Below are 14,640 nucleotides of genomic sequence, written 5' to 3'. Positions count from 1 at the left end.
TCTAGCTAACGTTAGAATACGATCTATGTCATCACGTATTTTATTAAATTTAAATAACACAGCAACTCACATCGTGAAGTACCTCTAACTAGCTAGCTTGCTAGCTAGTTAGCAAGTTCTGTGTCATCGCTGTGACTCGACTTCTATTTAGCACGCTAGCAGGAAGATAACGCTGTTAAGGTAGCCATCTAGTTTGATATATTCTGATCTTATTGCTACTCGATAGCTAGCTTGACAGCTTTTCGTGCAGTTTTACAATACCAGTTACGGTTAGATGACCAACTAGATTACCGAGCTAACAATCTATTTCCGTTGTCATCACTGTTAGCAAGCAAGCAATACTGTCACCGAGGAACTAGGATAAATCATGTCTTTTACCTGTGTTCGCCCTTCTGCTTTCTGTTTCTTAATCACCCTCCTCGCTCAGTCGTGTATTCACTGGTCAAATTTCGAGATCCTACAATCAATCACCGCGGCAGCCAGGGCTATCGCGTATGATCGCAACTGATTTGCTTACGTGTCTTTCTATCGCAAGCAAAGAGAGACCACGGTCAACATCACATGTGTAAGCAATGCCAGGTGAATCGTAAATGCCATTGACGATTTACAGAGTAGTGAAAAATACATCAGAGGCTGCTTATTAAGCATTAAGCAGAGATGGGAAAGTCTTACACATATAATGCACCATTAATGTGAAACACTTTACAGAAGGTAGGCCGTCTTAGATGAAACTATCATTGTCAGTTATTGTCATTGTCATTGTCATGTAATATCTTAGACGAATATTGTAGATAGGCCTACCTGTATTTGTTTTAAGGCATTGAGGGGGTAATTAATGGCTATTGTATTATTGTTGTTGTTTTTTTAAGATACTTCCTAAGTAAACAAAGGTCAATAGCAGCAGTAATAAATAAATAAACTACTTAAAGCACAACGACGACTTTTGTACAAACATTCTAGGAGGGTCATTCTCCACTGTAGGTATTTTAGCTTAATAGGCATTGCATGTTCAGCTAGGGACATTTCAGTGAAAAGAGGTAAGGTTATACAACATGAACTTCCACTTCATCCATTCATTTGTCCCTTTTAAGAATCAAACACCAAATCGTCTTGGAAGGGTGCGATTCTCCTACATGGAGCCAACACCCATAACACATGAAGACGCAATGGTATGGGGAGGATTCACAGACCACCATTGAGGTAGGCCCAGCTTCTTGGTCGTAGCAACCCGGCCCAGCTCTTGCATGATGACAGGTAAAGGGAGGGCTTATCTTCCAGAAGCAACGCTCCTCTAGACGGGCAAATGTTTAATGATACAATAGTGTACGACGAGATAATACTTCCCAAAATAAGCTACACTAGAGCATTTTGTTTGTAGAGTCATGAAGGTTTTTACCTATCCAGCTCATATCCAAGGTAATTGACATGAGATTGTTGTCAGTTTTAAATTTCACAACAGGCGGTAATTCAATGCACAAACATTTTAACGTAGTCCTTTCACAATGACTGGTAAATTCTAGCTCCAAACACAGGGCGGGTTGACCACATTTGATGGAAGTATGGGTTTCCTTTAAAATTTGGTGTCCTCTCGCCCTCTCCTGTGGTGAATGTAAGTATGGCAACCAAATATTCCCTGTGGAATCGTCAAGTGTAGTAATAAACCGCGTTAGAAATTAAGTGCCTAATGTCCATGGCTTGTTTAAAACCACAGCTACAGTATCAGCATAAGATTACTGCAAACAATATCGTAATAATTAACAAACACCATTCCCCTGGTTCCAAGGCAGTGATCTACTGGTAACCCAAAGCAGGTACAGTATTACTTAATTGTGTATCATATTTTGTTTTATAATTTGAGGATTTCTGACGCAATGGTTAGTTATTATGTCATTGCTGAGAAGTTTGAAAACAACAAAATTGAAGATTGATTGAAAACCTTTCAAGACATACTGTAGGTTACATTATGGATGTTGTCTGTTTTCCACTGGATTTTTTGGCTACTGACTTGGATTGTTTTTGTGACTTCGATTTTGTTTGTGATTTTTAGACTTGTTATTAAAGAATAGCCTTTTCATACTGCCTGTATTGTCTGCGCCTGGGTCCTTTCCCCACAAAGCCTGACAACAGTGGTTTCCAGCATTATTAACATCACAATGATTGTAAGCATTATTTGCATAATTAGGCATATTAGCTGGCATATTAGCATAAATATGATTGTTAATAGTGAAGAGATAATATTTCTCTCCTCAACATTAATTATTTTAAAAATAACAATGTGGCAGCAGTCCTGAATTAACTATCTAGCTCCATACATGCCTTGCTGTGTTCAAGTCCAGACTTGATGCAGTTTTGGATACTCTTTAATTGAAATGGTGAGCTTAGTTGGGCCGAATGGCCTGTTCTCGTCATAATATGTTCTTATGTTCAAATGTTTTTCAGGGATTTTTAACTGTTGAAATAAACTCTTAACCTCTGTTGAACTATCAGTCCAATTAATGTGAAATTAGGGGACCTTAAGTATATGATTTTCTATTTTATCTTATGATTAACAAGGTCTATTGAGCAATGAATTTTTAGCTGTCATTATACCAGACCTTTTGTTCTGGGCCCCTTAACTACTTTGTGGTATACTCAGTATTACTACTTGATTTAAAAAAAAAAAAGAAGAGAAGCACACACACTTGCCATTAATACTTCATCAAAAACATTTTATTTGAAGAGCAGACACAGTGTCTATGTAACACAGGGTCACATTACTAGTAACACACACGTCTCTGGTCCATAAGCTGGGTTAATTTTGTCTGCTGCTCCCTCACTGAAGTGTCACTATTAGCCTCTGTCTCAGTGGGTTTTGTCCACACAGTGTCCATCGGCTGGTTCCAACCCCGCACCATCTTACGCATGTTACTGTGCACAAAGGGGGAGTCAGGGGTCAGTTGTCCCAGATTTGGCTACCAAAAAGTAACATCAGAGCCGCATCCTCCATATTCACCATTAATGATACTGCTACTTATTGGGACCTACTTTGCTGATGTTGCTAGTCCTGCGGTGGTGGGCTGCGGACATCTGATGGTTCTCTCCTAAGGTACAAATAAACCGCAAAGGAGCAGAATTTGTTATTTGCCAGAATGTAGAAGGATTTAGCCCAGTAGTGCAGAACAGTGGAGTTCAGTGCAATGGAAAAGCAGACAAAAAACAATAATTGTGTGTTTCAGTCTTGAACAGCTATAACAGCTCTGAACAATAGTTAATTGCTGTAAAATGTAGGACAGCGCTGAGTATGAGAACAACAGATTGCAGCAGGTGATGAATTAGTACAGGTAGTTCCAGCACCAATGTAACAACAGCATGCATTCTCCATATCCATAGGATTTTTCAACCCTGGATGGATTTATCCCACTTACCTTGGTGGATACCCAGGTCTCAAAGCCAGAAAAACCTGTGTTCAAGTTATGGAGCTTCCTCTGGAGCTCCCCCATTTCCTGGTTGTAGCCCCCCACCTTGCTCTGTACAGCCTAGAGGGAGTCCAGCCACACCGTCAGATATTGGACACTGGTGCCAGTGACTGTGATACAGTACTCAACTATAAGATGCCCTCTAAGTGTTGTAATACTGCATTTGTATTACTGTAATCATGCTGTATTTTATTGGGAGTTGGGGTTTGGCAGTGTAATGTAGTGGTAAGCAGCAGAGATTCTAACCCAAAGTTTGTTCATTCAGATCCACATTAGGGCATTCTACTTATCCCACAATTGCCTCTGTAAATTTACAGCATGTAAATGCTCTGGATAAGTGTCTGTTTAGCAAGTAGGAATGAATGTCGATTTATTCCACATCAAGGCCTAAACCCAATGACCTAATGACCATCTTTAACAATACTGAAAGCCACAGAGATCTTTCTCAAGCTATGCATCTCCTCTCCCTTTCTCCCGCTCACCTGATCATCCGATTGGACATTCACATCCCTGTAGGTGGCGTTACCCTGAAGTACCGTTTCCTTGTCCCTCATCACAGTGTCCAGGTTTTTCTCAGCAGCTGTCAGTTTCTTCTTTACTGCCTCCAGCTCCTGGTCTCTTCCGCTCACTATCTGCTGCAGGCTCCTGAGCACACAGACAGAGCCTGAATGTTATTTTCATAAATTCAGTTTGTACACGTTTCACATGTAGGTACACAATGTACCATCCTCCTCTTTCAACCCCACTACAGTCAGAATCCACACACTAAAATGATGAAAGCTCACACACAGACTGATCAGGTCTTACTTTGACGATGACTCCAGGTCATCAACCGCCAGCTGCAGACGCCCAATGATTTTCTCCTGAAATACAATTCAATCAAAAATGTAACTAGAAATGTTGAGGTTTGCACTGAAAAATCTTTCATCTGTATGTGAGAGGACTTTGCATGGTATTAACATAGTACTGTTAAACTAGTATCATAATGTTTGTATCAGTAGAATACCCCCACCGTAATGGCTTTACGTGACATTGCAACTGCAGTACCTATGTAAATCATCAGCCCAAGTAATTATTAAAAGTGAAAAACATTGTTGTACCTTTACAATTCGTCATTATATGCTATAACATGTCCATAGCGTTTTACCATCAGAACATCAGTATTAAGGAAATTACACTTACCTTAGAGTTCAGCAGTTTCTTGGTGTTAGAGCTCTGAGTGAAATATTCCCGGAGTTTCTTTCGAAAGATCTCCATTTCCTGATTGCACCCGTCCAACTTGATCAATAGGGCCTGGGGAGAGAGTTGAGCCAGTCTGTCAGATACAGCCATGGTCGGATCATGGTCCTGTGAGGCCCCTGGGCATATGTCTTTTGAAGACCGTGCTCATATGACTGAGAGACACCTGTCACATTTAAGGCTGCCGTTTCAAAAACATGAAACTGGTCTTGCTGTCCCGCCACAAAATTGAAAAAAAAAAAAACAACGATGGCAAAAGCTGTGCTGCTACAGAGATGTCAATGTCACTTTTCTGTAGGTGAATGCTTTTAGCATGGAACCGGTCAAGTATGACATCCCAGAAATGTGCCATGAATACCATCTCTAAGGTGTCCAATTTAGCACATAGTCCAGCGGCCTCAATTTGAGTATCTCTTTTCTCATTATCATCATTGCACGTACCACCGAACTTGGGCTATCTAATAAGCTCTCAGTGAGGTTTTTATTCCCATGGCCACAGCATCCCATGTTTTGAGCTAATAGTAGTTTTGAACTAATAGCACTAACAGTTAGCTATGATTTAAGCATCATGACTATGGCATGCTGTTTTAACATTCATTCAACCCACTTTAGCTAGCTACCCCTTTATTTTATACCCTTTTCACACAGACGCCCTGCGAACAAATGCCACCTAACTAACTAGTTAAGTTGTGTGCCACGTAACTAGTTGGACAGCTGAGTTTTAGGCCAATAGCTAGCTGGCTTTTTAGTGCAGCTAATTTGGTTGTAAGGGCAGCTAGCTGGCAAAAATGGCAGCTAGCTTACTAATTTCTGTTAACAAACTGAATCATATGGGCAGCTAGCTAGGGAAAATGGGAAGTTAGCTAAAATAAAGGGATAGCTAGTTACGGTAGGTCAAATATCGAATGGCTTGCCATTATATGACACCCTTCAAACGGTCCTGTTATGCAGAATGAACTGACTTGTTGGTGAATATTGTATCATGTCCCAGCATATTGTAGCGTGCCAACCAGTGGCTCAGTTGTACAGAGTTGAACTCACACTGTAAACACCCAAGGGCCCAGGGGCCCTAGTGGTCAGCTCATGCTTTAAGCACCGAGGGGCCTTACATTGTAAGTGCTGCGGGCCCGGGGGCCCTAGTAGTCAGCTCATGCTTTAAGCTCGGAGGGGCCCAGGGACCCTCACACTGTAGGTGCCAAGGGGCCGAGGGGCCCTAGTGGTCAGATCACGCTTTAAGCCCCAGGGGCCTAGGGGCCCTAGTGGTCGGCTCACTCTTTAAACGCCAAGAGGCCTGGGGGCCCTCACATTGTAAGCTCCAGGGGTTTGAGGGCAGTAGCAGTGAGCTCACATTTTAAACACCAAGGGGTGTGGGGGCCCTCACATTGTAAGCACTGAGGGTTCTGGGGGGCCTTAGTGGTGAGCTCACATTTTAAACACCAAGGGGCCTGGGTGCTCCCACATTGTAAGCGCTGAGGGGTCTTGGGGGCCCTAGTGGTTAGCTCATGCTATAAGCACCCAGGGGCCTAGTGTTCAGCTTGCACTGTGCGCACTGAGGGCCCTGGCGTTCAACTTCCTTCGGAAGTCTGGGGCCACGCACTGCGTGGCCTGAGGCTTGGAGGCCCCCTGGCAGTCCAAGGCCCCGGGGCACTGGTCCCACTGGCCCGGTCCATAATCCAGCCTTGGATACTGCATGTGGGTGCTGGAGACTGTTGATATTATATTCAACTACAGTAATGTTACAGTGTCCTCCAGAGCAATACACTTAACTCTCATACATAGTGTGCATCAAAATCACATCTCACTATCTTCTTTAGACAATCATAAAGTGCATTTCTATAATGAATATTAACAGACTACAGTTCTTTTCACAGATAGCCCTAGACCCAGTGACCCAACATTCTTGTTTTGGTAAGTTTTAAACGATAATGAAATTTACTTCTAAAACAGGAAGTAAGACACCATTTATCATAGGTAAGGACTGCTGTCCAGACCTCATATGGACTCTCTCCCACTCACCTGGTTTTCAAACTTGACCTTTTCGAGGTCATCTCTTAGGTCAGTGTTCTCCTCCAGCACAGCATCCCTTTCACTCATCACAGTGTCCAGGCTCTCTTCTGTGTCAAGCAGTTTCCTCCGCAGGCCGTCCAGCTCCATGCTGCCCCTGTTCATGGCTTCCTGCCGACTCCTGGGCACAAACAGGAAATAAGGGAGGCTGGCGTATCTCACCTGGGCACGCAAATGAACACACTCCCTTTTCTATTCTGGTAATGTCATAAACAGCTCAGTTGAAAAGAGGGGTACGTGGTCTGAGCAGTTCTTACTCTGCTGATGTCTCCAGCTCCTTAAGTGTTAGCTGCAGACGTCCGATGACTTTCTCCTGAAACACAATTAAATCACGAAAATTAAAATGTGTGGTACAGTCTTATCATATGTTTAACTGAATTTATCAATATGCAGAAGGCAGTCTGTTGTAGCCTAACATTACAAAGCAGTGCATAGCTGTGCAATACAGAATAACATAACAGAAAGTAGTATTCTAGTGTAGTGCAGAATATTGCTCAACTTCAGAACATTAGTGTTGAGCTGAACATTAAATTAAGCCAACATTGTGCAGTACTGTAAGATATAAAAGTACATTACCAGGACTCCGCTCCAAAAGAGATTTTATCTCTCAATGTGACTTTTCCTGGTAAAGAATATATAAAATAAATATGCCCTGTAGAACAGCACTAAACTATAGAACAGTGTGATGAAGCATTACTGAACAGTGTAGTGTACAGCAATACAGTAGTTTAAAATGATGCTTTCACCATCCATGTATCATTTTGTGTGTCCTGTGTATCCACTGTGTCTGTGACACTCACCTTGGAGGACAGCTGCTCCTCCATGTTAGACACGTCCATATCGTAGTTCTTTAGTTTGCTCTGCAGCACCTCCACCTCCTGACTGGAGTTGTCTACCTTCCGCTGCAGGCCCTAAGGAGAATGTGAAAAACACACTATAGCGAATGCATTTGGATGCACTAATGGATTAATACTGTGCTCTTCTCCTGAATAATATGCCTGATACACTGACATCATTTGCAACAAAATTGCATTTCTCCTTCTCTGTGATGTTCTCTGTGTGTTGTTGAGAAGATTATACAGTCTTTACTGCAAGACAGGGAGTGAATATCAATGGAATATACAGCTTTTTCCACAGCCAGACGTCAATGAAATCAATCCAACCTGTGTTTTGTTAAAAAAAAAACATGCTGCCAAAACTCTCAATTAGATTGGTTAACTTTTAAATGATACCAAAAGAAGCTGTGAAAGATGCCAGTGAGGTCCACATGCTGGCAATGTGGCACAGTACAGACTCACCCTGCAACTGCAAGGTGGGGTACTGCTGTTGCAACAAAAAATGAATACCCAGGCTGTACTAATTCAGTAAATGTGCTGCTGAACGAAAAGGGTAGTACACAGATATGTAAGCTTTGTGAGCCATGCAAGGAAAAACCAGAATAAGAGCTTGTGCCAAAAATATAACAGTTCAGTTAAGTACTGCCCCATCTTCACATGTAAGGGGAAACTCCCCTCCCTCTCCCCTATTCACCTGATTATCCAAGTAAGCCTTGTCAAGGTTGATTCTCAGGTGGGTATTTGTCTGCAGCATGATCTCTTTCTCCCTCTTGGCAGAGCTGAGGCTCTCCTCCGTTTCGGCCAGTTTCCTCTGCACGGTTTCCAGCTCCTGGTCCCCTCTTCTCAAGGCTACCTGCAGGCTCCTGGGTGCATAGAGGGAGCAGAGCAGTTAGTTTGTTTTAAGGTGCAACCGGGAGCAGCATCCTTCCTCAGCAATGCTGCTGCTGTCAGAGCCAGCACAGTTTAAAATGAGGGCCTTGTGCATGGACTGATCGCGCCTTACTCTAAACTCCTCTCCAGTTCCTCAACAGTGAGCTGCAGACGTCCAATCACGTTCTCCTGCAATGAGATTAAACCACAGATGGAATTTTACTCCAGAGGTTAAGTGCCACCGCCAACTAAATTCCAATTAATTCAGCACAAACTTATCGCTTATCTACCATGCCATACCATCTACCATACCAATGGCAATGCTGAATGCAGTCAGATGTGGCCTACAGTGGCATTACTGAACAGCACAGAGGATATGGAGAGCAGTGCAATTGAACTGAATGCTTGTATACTACAGTCCAGAGAACAGTATTACTGAGCATCAGAGGAGTAGGATGCAGGGCACAACATAACCGTATCTTAAACCAGAAGTGTAGCTGAAAACAGTACTGTTTAATACAAAGGTGTAGTGCACTGTAGAACAGCAACGGATTGTAGAACATTATAATGCAGTGCACGCAATTACCAGCTATCACACACTGTAGTGTAGTGCACAACTATACAGTACGATAAAGTCTACAGTACATCTTTCCTCCATTCTCATAATTATGCAGTGAGCTATTCAGTGTATTCTTAGCAGGCTCCACCTCTGGTTTGGGCAGCACTTACTTTCATGGACAGCTCATCCATCATACAGGACATGTCAACATCATATTCCTGGAATTTGTTCTGGAGGACCTCCACTTCCTGACCGGACTCTTGTAGCTTGCGCTGCAGGGCCTGGGGAGAGTCAAGCCAGTGTTAGATACCGTGCACCAGTGCTGGTGACCATGATAAAGTATTCAGCTACAATATACACTTTCACTTCTGTTATATTGCAGCGTTCTTTAAACAACACAGCCTTGACCAAATGACCAAAGGTCATATATCAAGACTAAAAGAAGCTGCCAAAAATAAGACTGAGACTTCTTTTAATCAGATGTTGATAGTATGAAGTAAGGATTTAAAGATGAACTGGGAGGTTGCAGGTTTTATTCTCGGGCCCTGCTGTCTGAAGCTTATGTTTAAACATGGAGACTGAGTAAGTTGTCCAGCCTCCTGTAAGGGCATCTGCTCGTGTGAGGGGTGCTGTTCTGTTGTCAGCTAGCTCCACAGGTATGCTCACCTGAATATCCAAATAGGTCTTGTCCAGTTCAGCTCTGAGCTGAGCATTTGCGTCCACCATCATCTTCTTCTCCCTCATGACACCCATCAGCTCTGCTTCTCTGCTGGCCATGTTCTTCTTTATGGCCTCCAGCTCCTGGTCTCTCCCTCTCACAGCCTGCTGCAGGCTTCTGAGCACAAAGACAGAGCCAGGGGTCAGCTTGGCTCGTGTGGTAGCAAAAAAGTCACATTTTCCCATTTCAGTAGCATTGCTATTAGAAATCAGCTCAATCAGGTCTTACCCTGCTGACATCTCTAGCTCCTCGATTGTATTCTGGAGCTGTTCAATGACTTCCTCCTGTGATAGAATAAAAACATCAACCATTTTTTTAACCAATTACAGTGTGAAACCTGGTATAAGTTAACCATATCGATCAAAATACATCAAAACAAGCAATGGTGCTGAACAGAACCAATCAGAGGTACAATGCCATGGAACAATAGAGTAGAACAATAGAATAGTGTGATTCAGACTGAACAATAAAGATTTTAGAATATGGTGCAATACTGAGCAACACAGGAATAATTCAAGAGCAGAGTACGATTAGCAGTTACTGCTGAATGCCAGGACAGTTTAGCGCAGCAGTAGAGCCATGTAGAGCAAGGCAGCACATTACAATGGAACATTGGTTTTTATTTCAAGTACTCTGTATATGCATACTATGTGTTTTTCCATACTTACATTGGAGGACAGCAGTTCATTTGTGCAGGAAGTCTCAGTGACGTAGTCCTGCAGTTTGCCTTGGAGGACCTTCATTTCCTGGTTGTAGCCCTCAACCTTGCGCAGGAGGGTCTGACGAGAGTCCAAAGTCCATGAAATTATGTTTTCAACTCACAATCTCAGGGAAGGTACCAAAACACCAGTGATAATTCATTTGTGAGTTTGGGACTGAGGAAAGGGGTACAACTCTGTCCCTCACCTGGTTATCTATATAGGCCTTGTCAAGGTTGGCTCTGAGCTGAGCACTTGCTTCCTCCTTCTCTCTCAGCATAGCGTCCAACTCCGCCTCTGTGTCAGCCAGGTTCCTCCGCAAGGCCTCCAGCTCCTGGTCTTTCCCTCTCATAGCCTGCTGCAGGCTCCTGTGTGCACAGACAGAGCCGGGGGCCAGCTCATTTCACAGGCCTGGAGAATCGCTAATGCTAACCGAACAAGACTTTTCAAACAGACTGATCAGGTCTTACCCTGCAGTTGTCTCCAGTTTCTCCGCTCTGAGCTTCAGAATTCCAACCATTTTCTCCTGAAATGTAAATAAATCACATTAGCTATCAGAACATTTAACAGTGATTAGCATTACTACTAGTAGTAGTATTGTTCTTGGCAGAAAAATATTGAGCAGTAGTGCAGCAAAGTACTGCAGCACAGCACTATACTGTGTACAGTATAGTGAGTACAGTTCAGTTACCTTGTCTTCCAGCTGCTTCTGTAGAGCATCTTTGTCCTGATTCAGCAGGGAGACTGTAGACTGCAAGGTTCGAGCCTCCTCAGTGAGACCATTAACCTGTTTCAGCAGTGAGTCTGAAATACAACACATTAACAGAGGAATGTCGGTATGTTGCATGTCTCATGAAATGGAGGGTGATGGCATATGTAGGTATGAGTGTTATGTGGAATCGGGGGTGTTCGGATATAGAGTTATGAGTGTGTTGTGTGGAATGGGAACTGACAGGATATGGAGGTAAGAGTGTGTTATGTGGAGGGAGGAAGGGTTAGCCACAGTGGATCCTTACCATTTTTCTCATCTAGTTGTTTGTTCCTCTCCTCAACATTTTGCAGCTCCCTGATCTTAGTGACCATATTACGCTGTCTGTCAGTGAAAGCAGTCTCCAACTTGGTCATGTGCTGCCTGCAGAACAAAAGTGAACATCTTTGAAGACTGCAGACCTGCCCATTGTACACACTGACAGAGCTGTGGAAAGGCTGGCCTACCTGATGCTCTGAAGACTGCCAGACCAGTACAGTAATGATAAAAATGTCCTGCACTCTGATCATAATTTACAATGAAGGTGTAAAACAGTGGTCTACCAGCAGGATTAAACACTGCAGTATTATAATACTGACCACACCTGACTTTCAGTGCAGGAGTAAGCATTTAATCTACCAAATACATTTGGAGAACATATTAAGCAGGAACACAGTCCACATTTCCTCCACAGAGCGGAGTGCCCCCTACTGGCCTACCTATTAGTAACATACAAGGGAGGTCTCTTATGTACATACTAACCAAGCCCTTCTGTGCATACGGTATCTCTTGCCATATCAGGAAAATGCTGCAGGGTGGCATGGCTAATGAGCATGTGGCTACTGTGTGCACTAACGTGCTTATATCTTGCCTCAGTGAGATGCACTCAGATTTCGTCTTGGTAAGCTCCTCTTCAGTAGATTGCAGCTTGCTGCCTAAGGTGTGGATCTCCCCCTCAAGGCCCAGCATATCCTCTTCCATTGTGGACTGCTTGCTTTTAGATTCACTGCGCTGCTGGTCCAGCTGAAAACACAAGGAGAGAAAGAAAGTCGCCACCAGGGGTCAGCATTGAGACATGTAACCATGCACAGTCATACACTACATTCTGTGTCAAACAGAACATCAGAACTAGTAATAAATCAACACATTTGTTTTGCTGTTCTCTCTGGGGAGTTCTGTTTGGTCTCAGGGTGTATGTGTGGTTATATTCTCACTGTTAGGATGGTGGCCTGTAGGTCCTCTACCCTCTGTATCAGGTAGTCCCGCTCGCTAAGGGCTCGTTCCTGGAGGATCTACAAATGTGGCACCACAAAACAATACATCTTTACATTACATTGCATTTGTCATTTAGCAGATGCTGTTATTCCAAGTGACTTTCAATGTGCAATTACAAAGCACATTTTACAAAACAGCATGAAATGCTGTACCAAACACAGGGACATGTACATGATTCATCAAGTGAAATGCAGTATCTAAATTATTATGAGAATCAAAAGAGTACAAAAACTACAGACAACAAAACTACAATAAATAAAGAAATGACATAAAAGGGGAAGAATATCAAACTAGGGAGGGGGAAATGAGGTACAGTTTGAAGAGGTGAGTCTTCTGTCTGTGACAGAATGTGAGAAGCAATTCTGTTCTGAAAGAAGTGGGAAGTGTTCCACTTCGTACGTGTCAAGACAGAGAAAGGAAGTGATTCTGTTGTGAGAGTCATAGTATGGGAAACATAAAAATACATCCTCAATATTATTCTAAATTGCTGTTCCTGATTCTTCCAGATTATTAAAATTGCTGATATACTTCATTTCCTAATGAAAGCAGTCCCAAGCACTGACACACACACACACGCACACACACACAAACACACACACCTACTGAGTACAGGAAAAGCAGATGCTTACACGCCCCACAGTCATCTTAAGGGCTACTAGACAGCCAGGCAGATGGGAAGACGATGGGAGAAATCATTTAACAACTTCAGCCATGACTAAAATCTAACTTACAGGCAAAACCATACCAAACATATCATAATTAGGCTGTCAGCTGCAAACTACAATCCAACGTGTGATTCTGGGCCCCAGCACCTGTCGTTAATATCTGAATCTCACACTGAATGGGCCACACAGCTGTGGGGAGATTACAGGGGTTATCTGAGAGGTGGAGAATAAAATTACTCTGAGAAAATGGATGTAAACGGTTTGAGCATAAAAACCTGATACTGTAATGGTTACAACATCGATTTTCCTTTAACCAGTGTCTGAAGCAGGTCAGAAACTGCAGCAATTTGTCACTTCAAAAGGCTGGGACTTCCAGTCTTAACACTGAGCTCAAAACTCAGTTTGGACGACTGCGGGCACTGCAAAGTCACTGCTTTAAATGCTAACTGCTCTGGGATCTGTTGTTGTTTGCTAAACTCTGTGCATTTGTCTGTCATTCTGTGCTCTACCCTGAGCTGCTCCTTCAGGCTGTCCCTCTCAGAGATTACATGATGCAGGTTGGCTTCCGCCTGCTCCATTTCCATGGGCTTCAGGTTTAAGGGCGAATTCATCGCCACTTCCTGCTGCAAGTAGACAATCTCATCCTTGCGGGGAGCCTACAAACATGGCCGGGAAGTGCAAGGTGAGCTGCATGTTGACTGAACGTTGATGTGCAGCGTTTTTAGGGATGGGGTATTCGGGCACTCACCTGCTGGTAGGGTACACTGGGTGTGTTTGCATTTGCGGGCAGGTCTCTGACATCTATGTATTTCCCTGGCAGGTTGGACGTGAACTTGTTGTCCCTCTCCCTCATCAGGGCTGAGTCAAAGGTGTACCCCTGTCCACAAAGCAGATCAAATAAGCATAAGGAAAGAGTTGCTGCAACTATCAGTTCAAGAGCAAGAAAAAATTATCAACTATACAGAGCATGGTAGCCATCAAATACAATAGGGAGAAACATCCCAAAGTTAGTTTCTGCGCTTTTCCTGCAATTCTCAGGTACTGTCTGATTTTTGTTTTGAAGAGCTCTTTCTCTACCTTCATAGGTCGCTGTCTGCTCACTTCCTCTTTGTAGGCTTGCTCTTTCTCTACAATCCAACTTCCCTCTGTGGGGGAGCGACAATAACGTAGCACCACATCATGATCTCAATGCATGTATGTTTTTTAGGGTACCTTTTCACTCTATAGGCATGGAAATCTCTGCATCATATGAAACTAAAAACTAGTTACATTACATATCTGTAGTCATTTCTCTGTTTTCCCATGATGTTCCCAGATAGCAAAAAAGACAGTATAAACATGATTATAAACCGATGGACAGGGCCTGGCTTTGGATACCATTATATCTGTGCTTCTCCCAAAAGGACCCAGTGGATTAGAGAAACAATCCTGTTCAAACTGGAGAGACTTGTTAGTATGTGTAGCCTGGGGGGGGCCAAGGCAGTAACAGGGCTGAGAAACTCAGCCATACTAG

At 43.2% G+C, this 14,640-nt stretch overlaps 1 protein-coding gene across 1 annotated transcript; it reads right to left on the bottom strand.

Annotated features, from left to right (window-relative positions):
* Window positions 1–2,709: 2,709 nt before the first annotated feature.
* LOC118789177 (testis-specific gene 10 protein-like) lies at window positions 2,710–14,210 on the bottom strand. The gene is made up of 20 exons (XM_036545504.1): window positions 14,205–14,210; window positions 13,876–14,004; window positions 13,637–13,783; window positions 12,402–12,479; window positions 12,059–12,210; window positions 10,648–10,807; window positions 10,410–10,520; window positions 9,970–10,025; window positions 9,690–9,858; window positions 9,194–9,304; window positions 8,598–8,653; window positions 8,289–8,457; window positions 7,559–7,669; window positions 7,016–7,071; window positions 6,711–6,879; window positions 4,638–4,748; window positions 4,263–4,318; window positions 3,938–4,100; window positions 3,405–3,515; window positions 2,710–2,733 (listed from the first exon to the last, which is right to left on the bottom strand). The coding sequence occupies exons 1-20, from the start codon at window positions 14,208–14,210 to the stop codon at window positions 2,710–2,712; spliced, it is 2,145 nt and encodes a 714-aa protein (XP_036401397.1).
* Between the last annotated feature and the right edge of the window lie 430 nt (window positions 14,211–14,640).

Source organism: Megalops cyprinoides, chromosome 14, assembly GCF_013368585.1.
Source record: "Megalops cyprinoides isolate fMegCyp1 chromosome 14, fMegCyp1.pri, whole genome shotgun sequence".
NCBI lineage: Eukaryota > Metazoa > Chordata > Actinopteri > Elopiformes > Megalopidae > Megalops > Megalops cyprinoides.
Note: the sequence above shows the minus strand (reverse complement) of the source record. Positions and strands in the feature narration are given on the sequence as shown.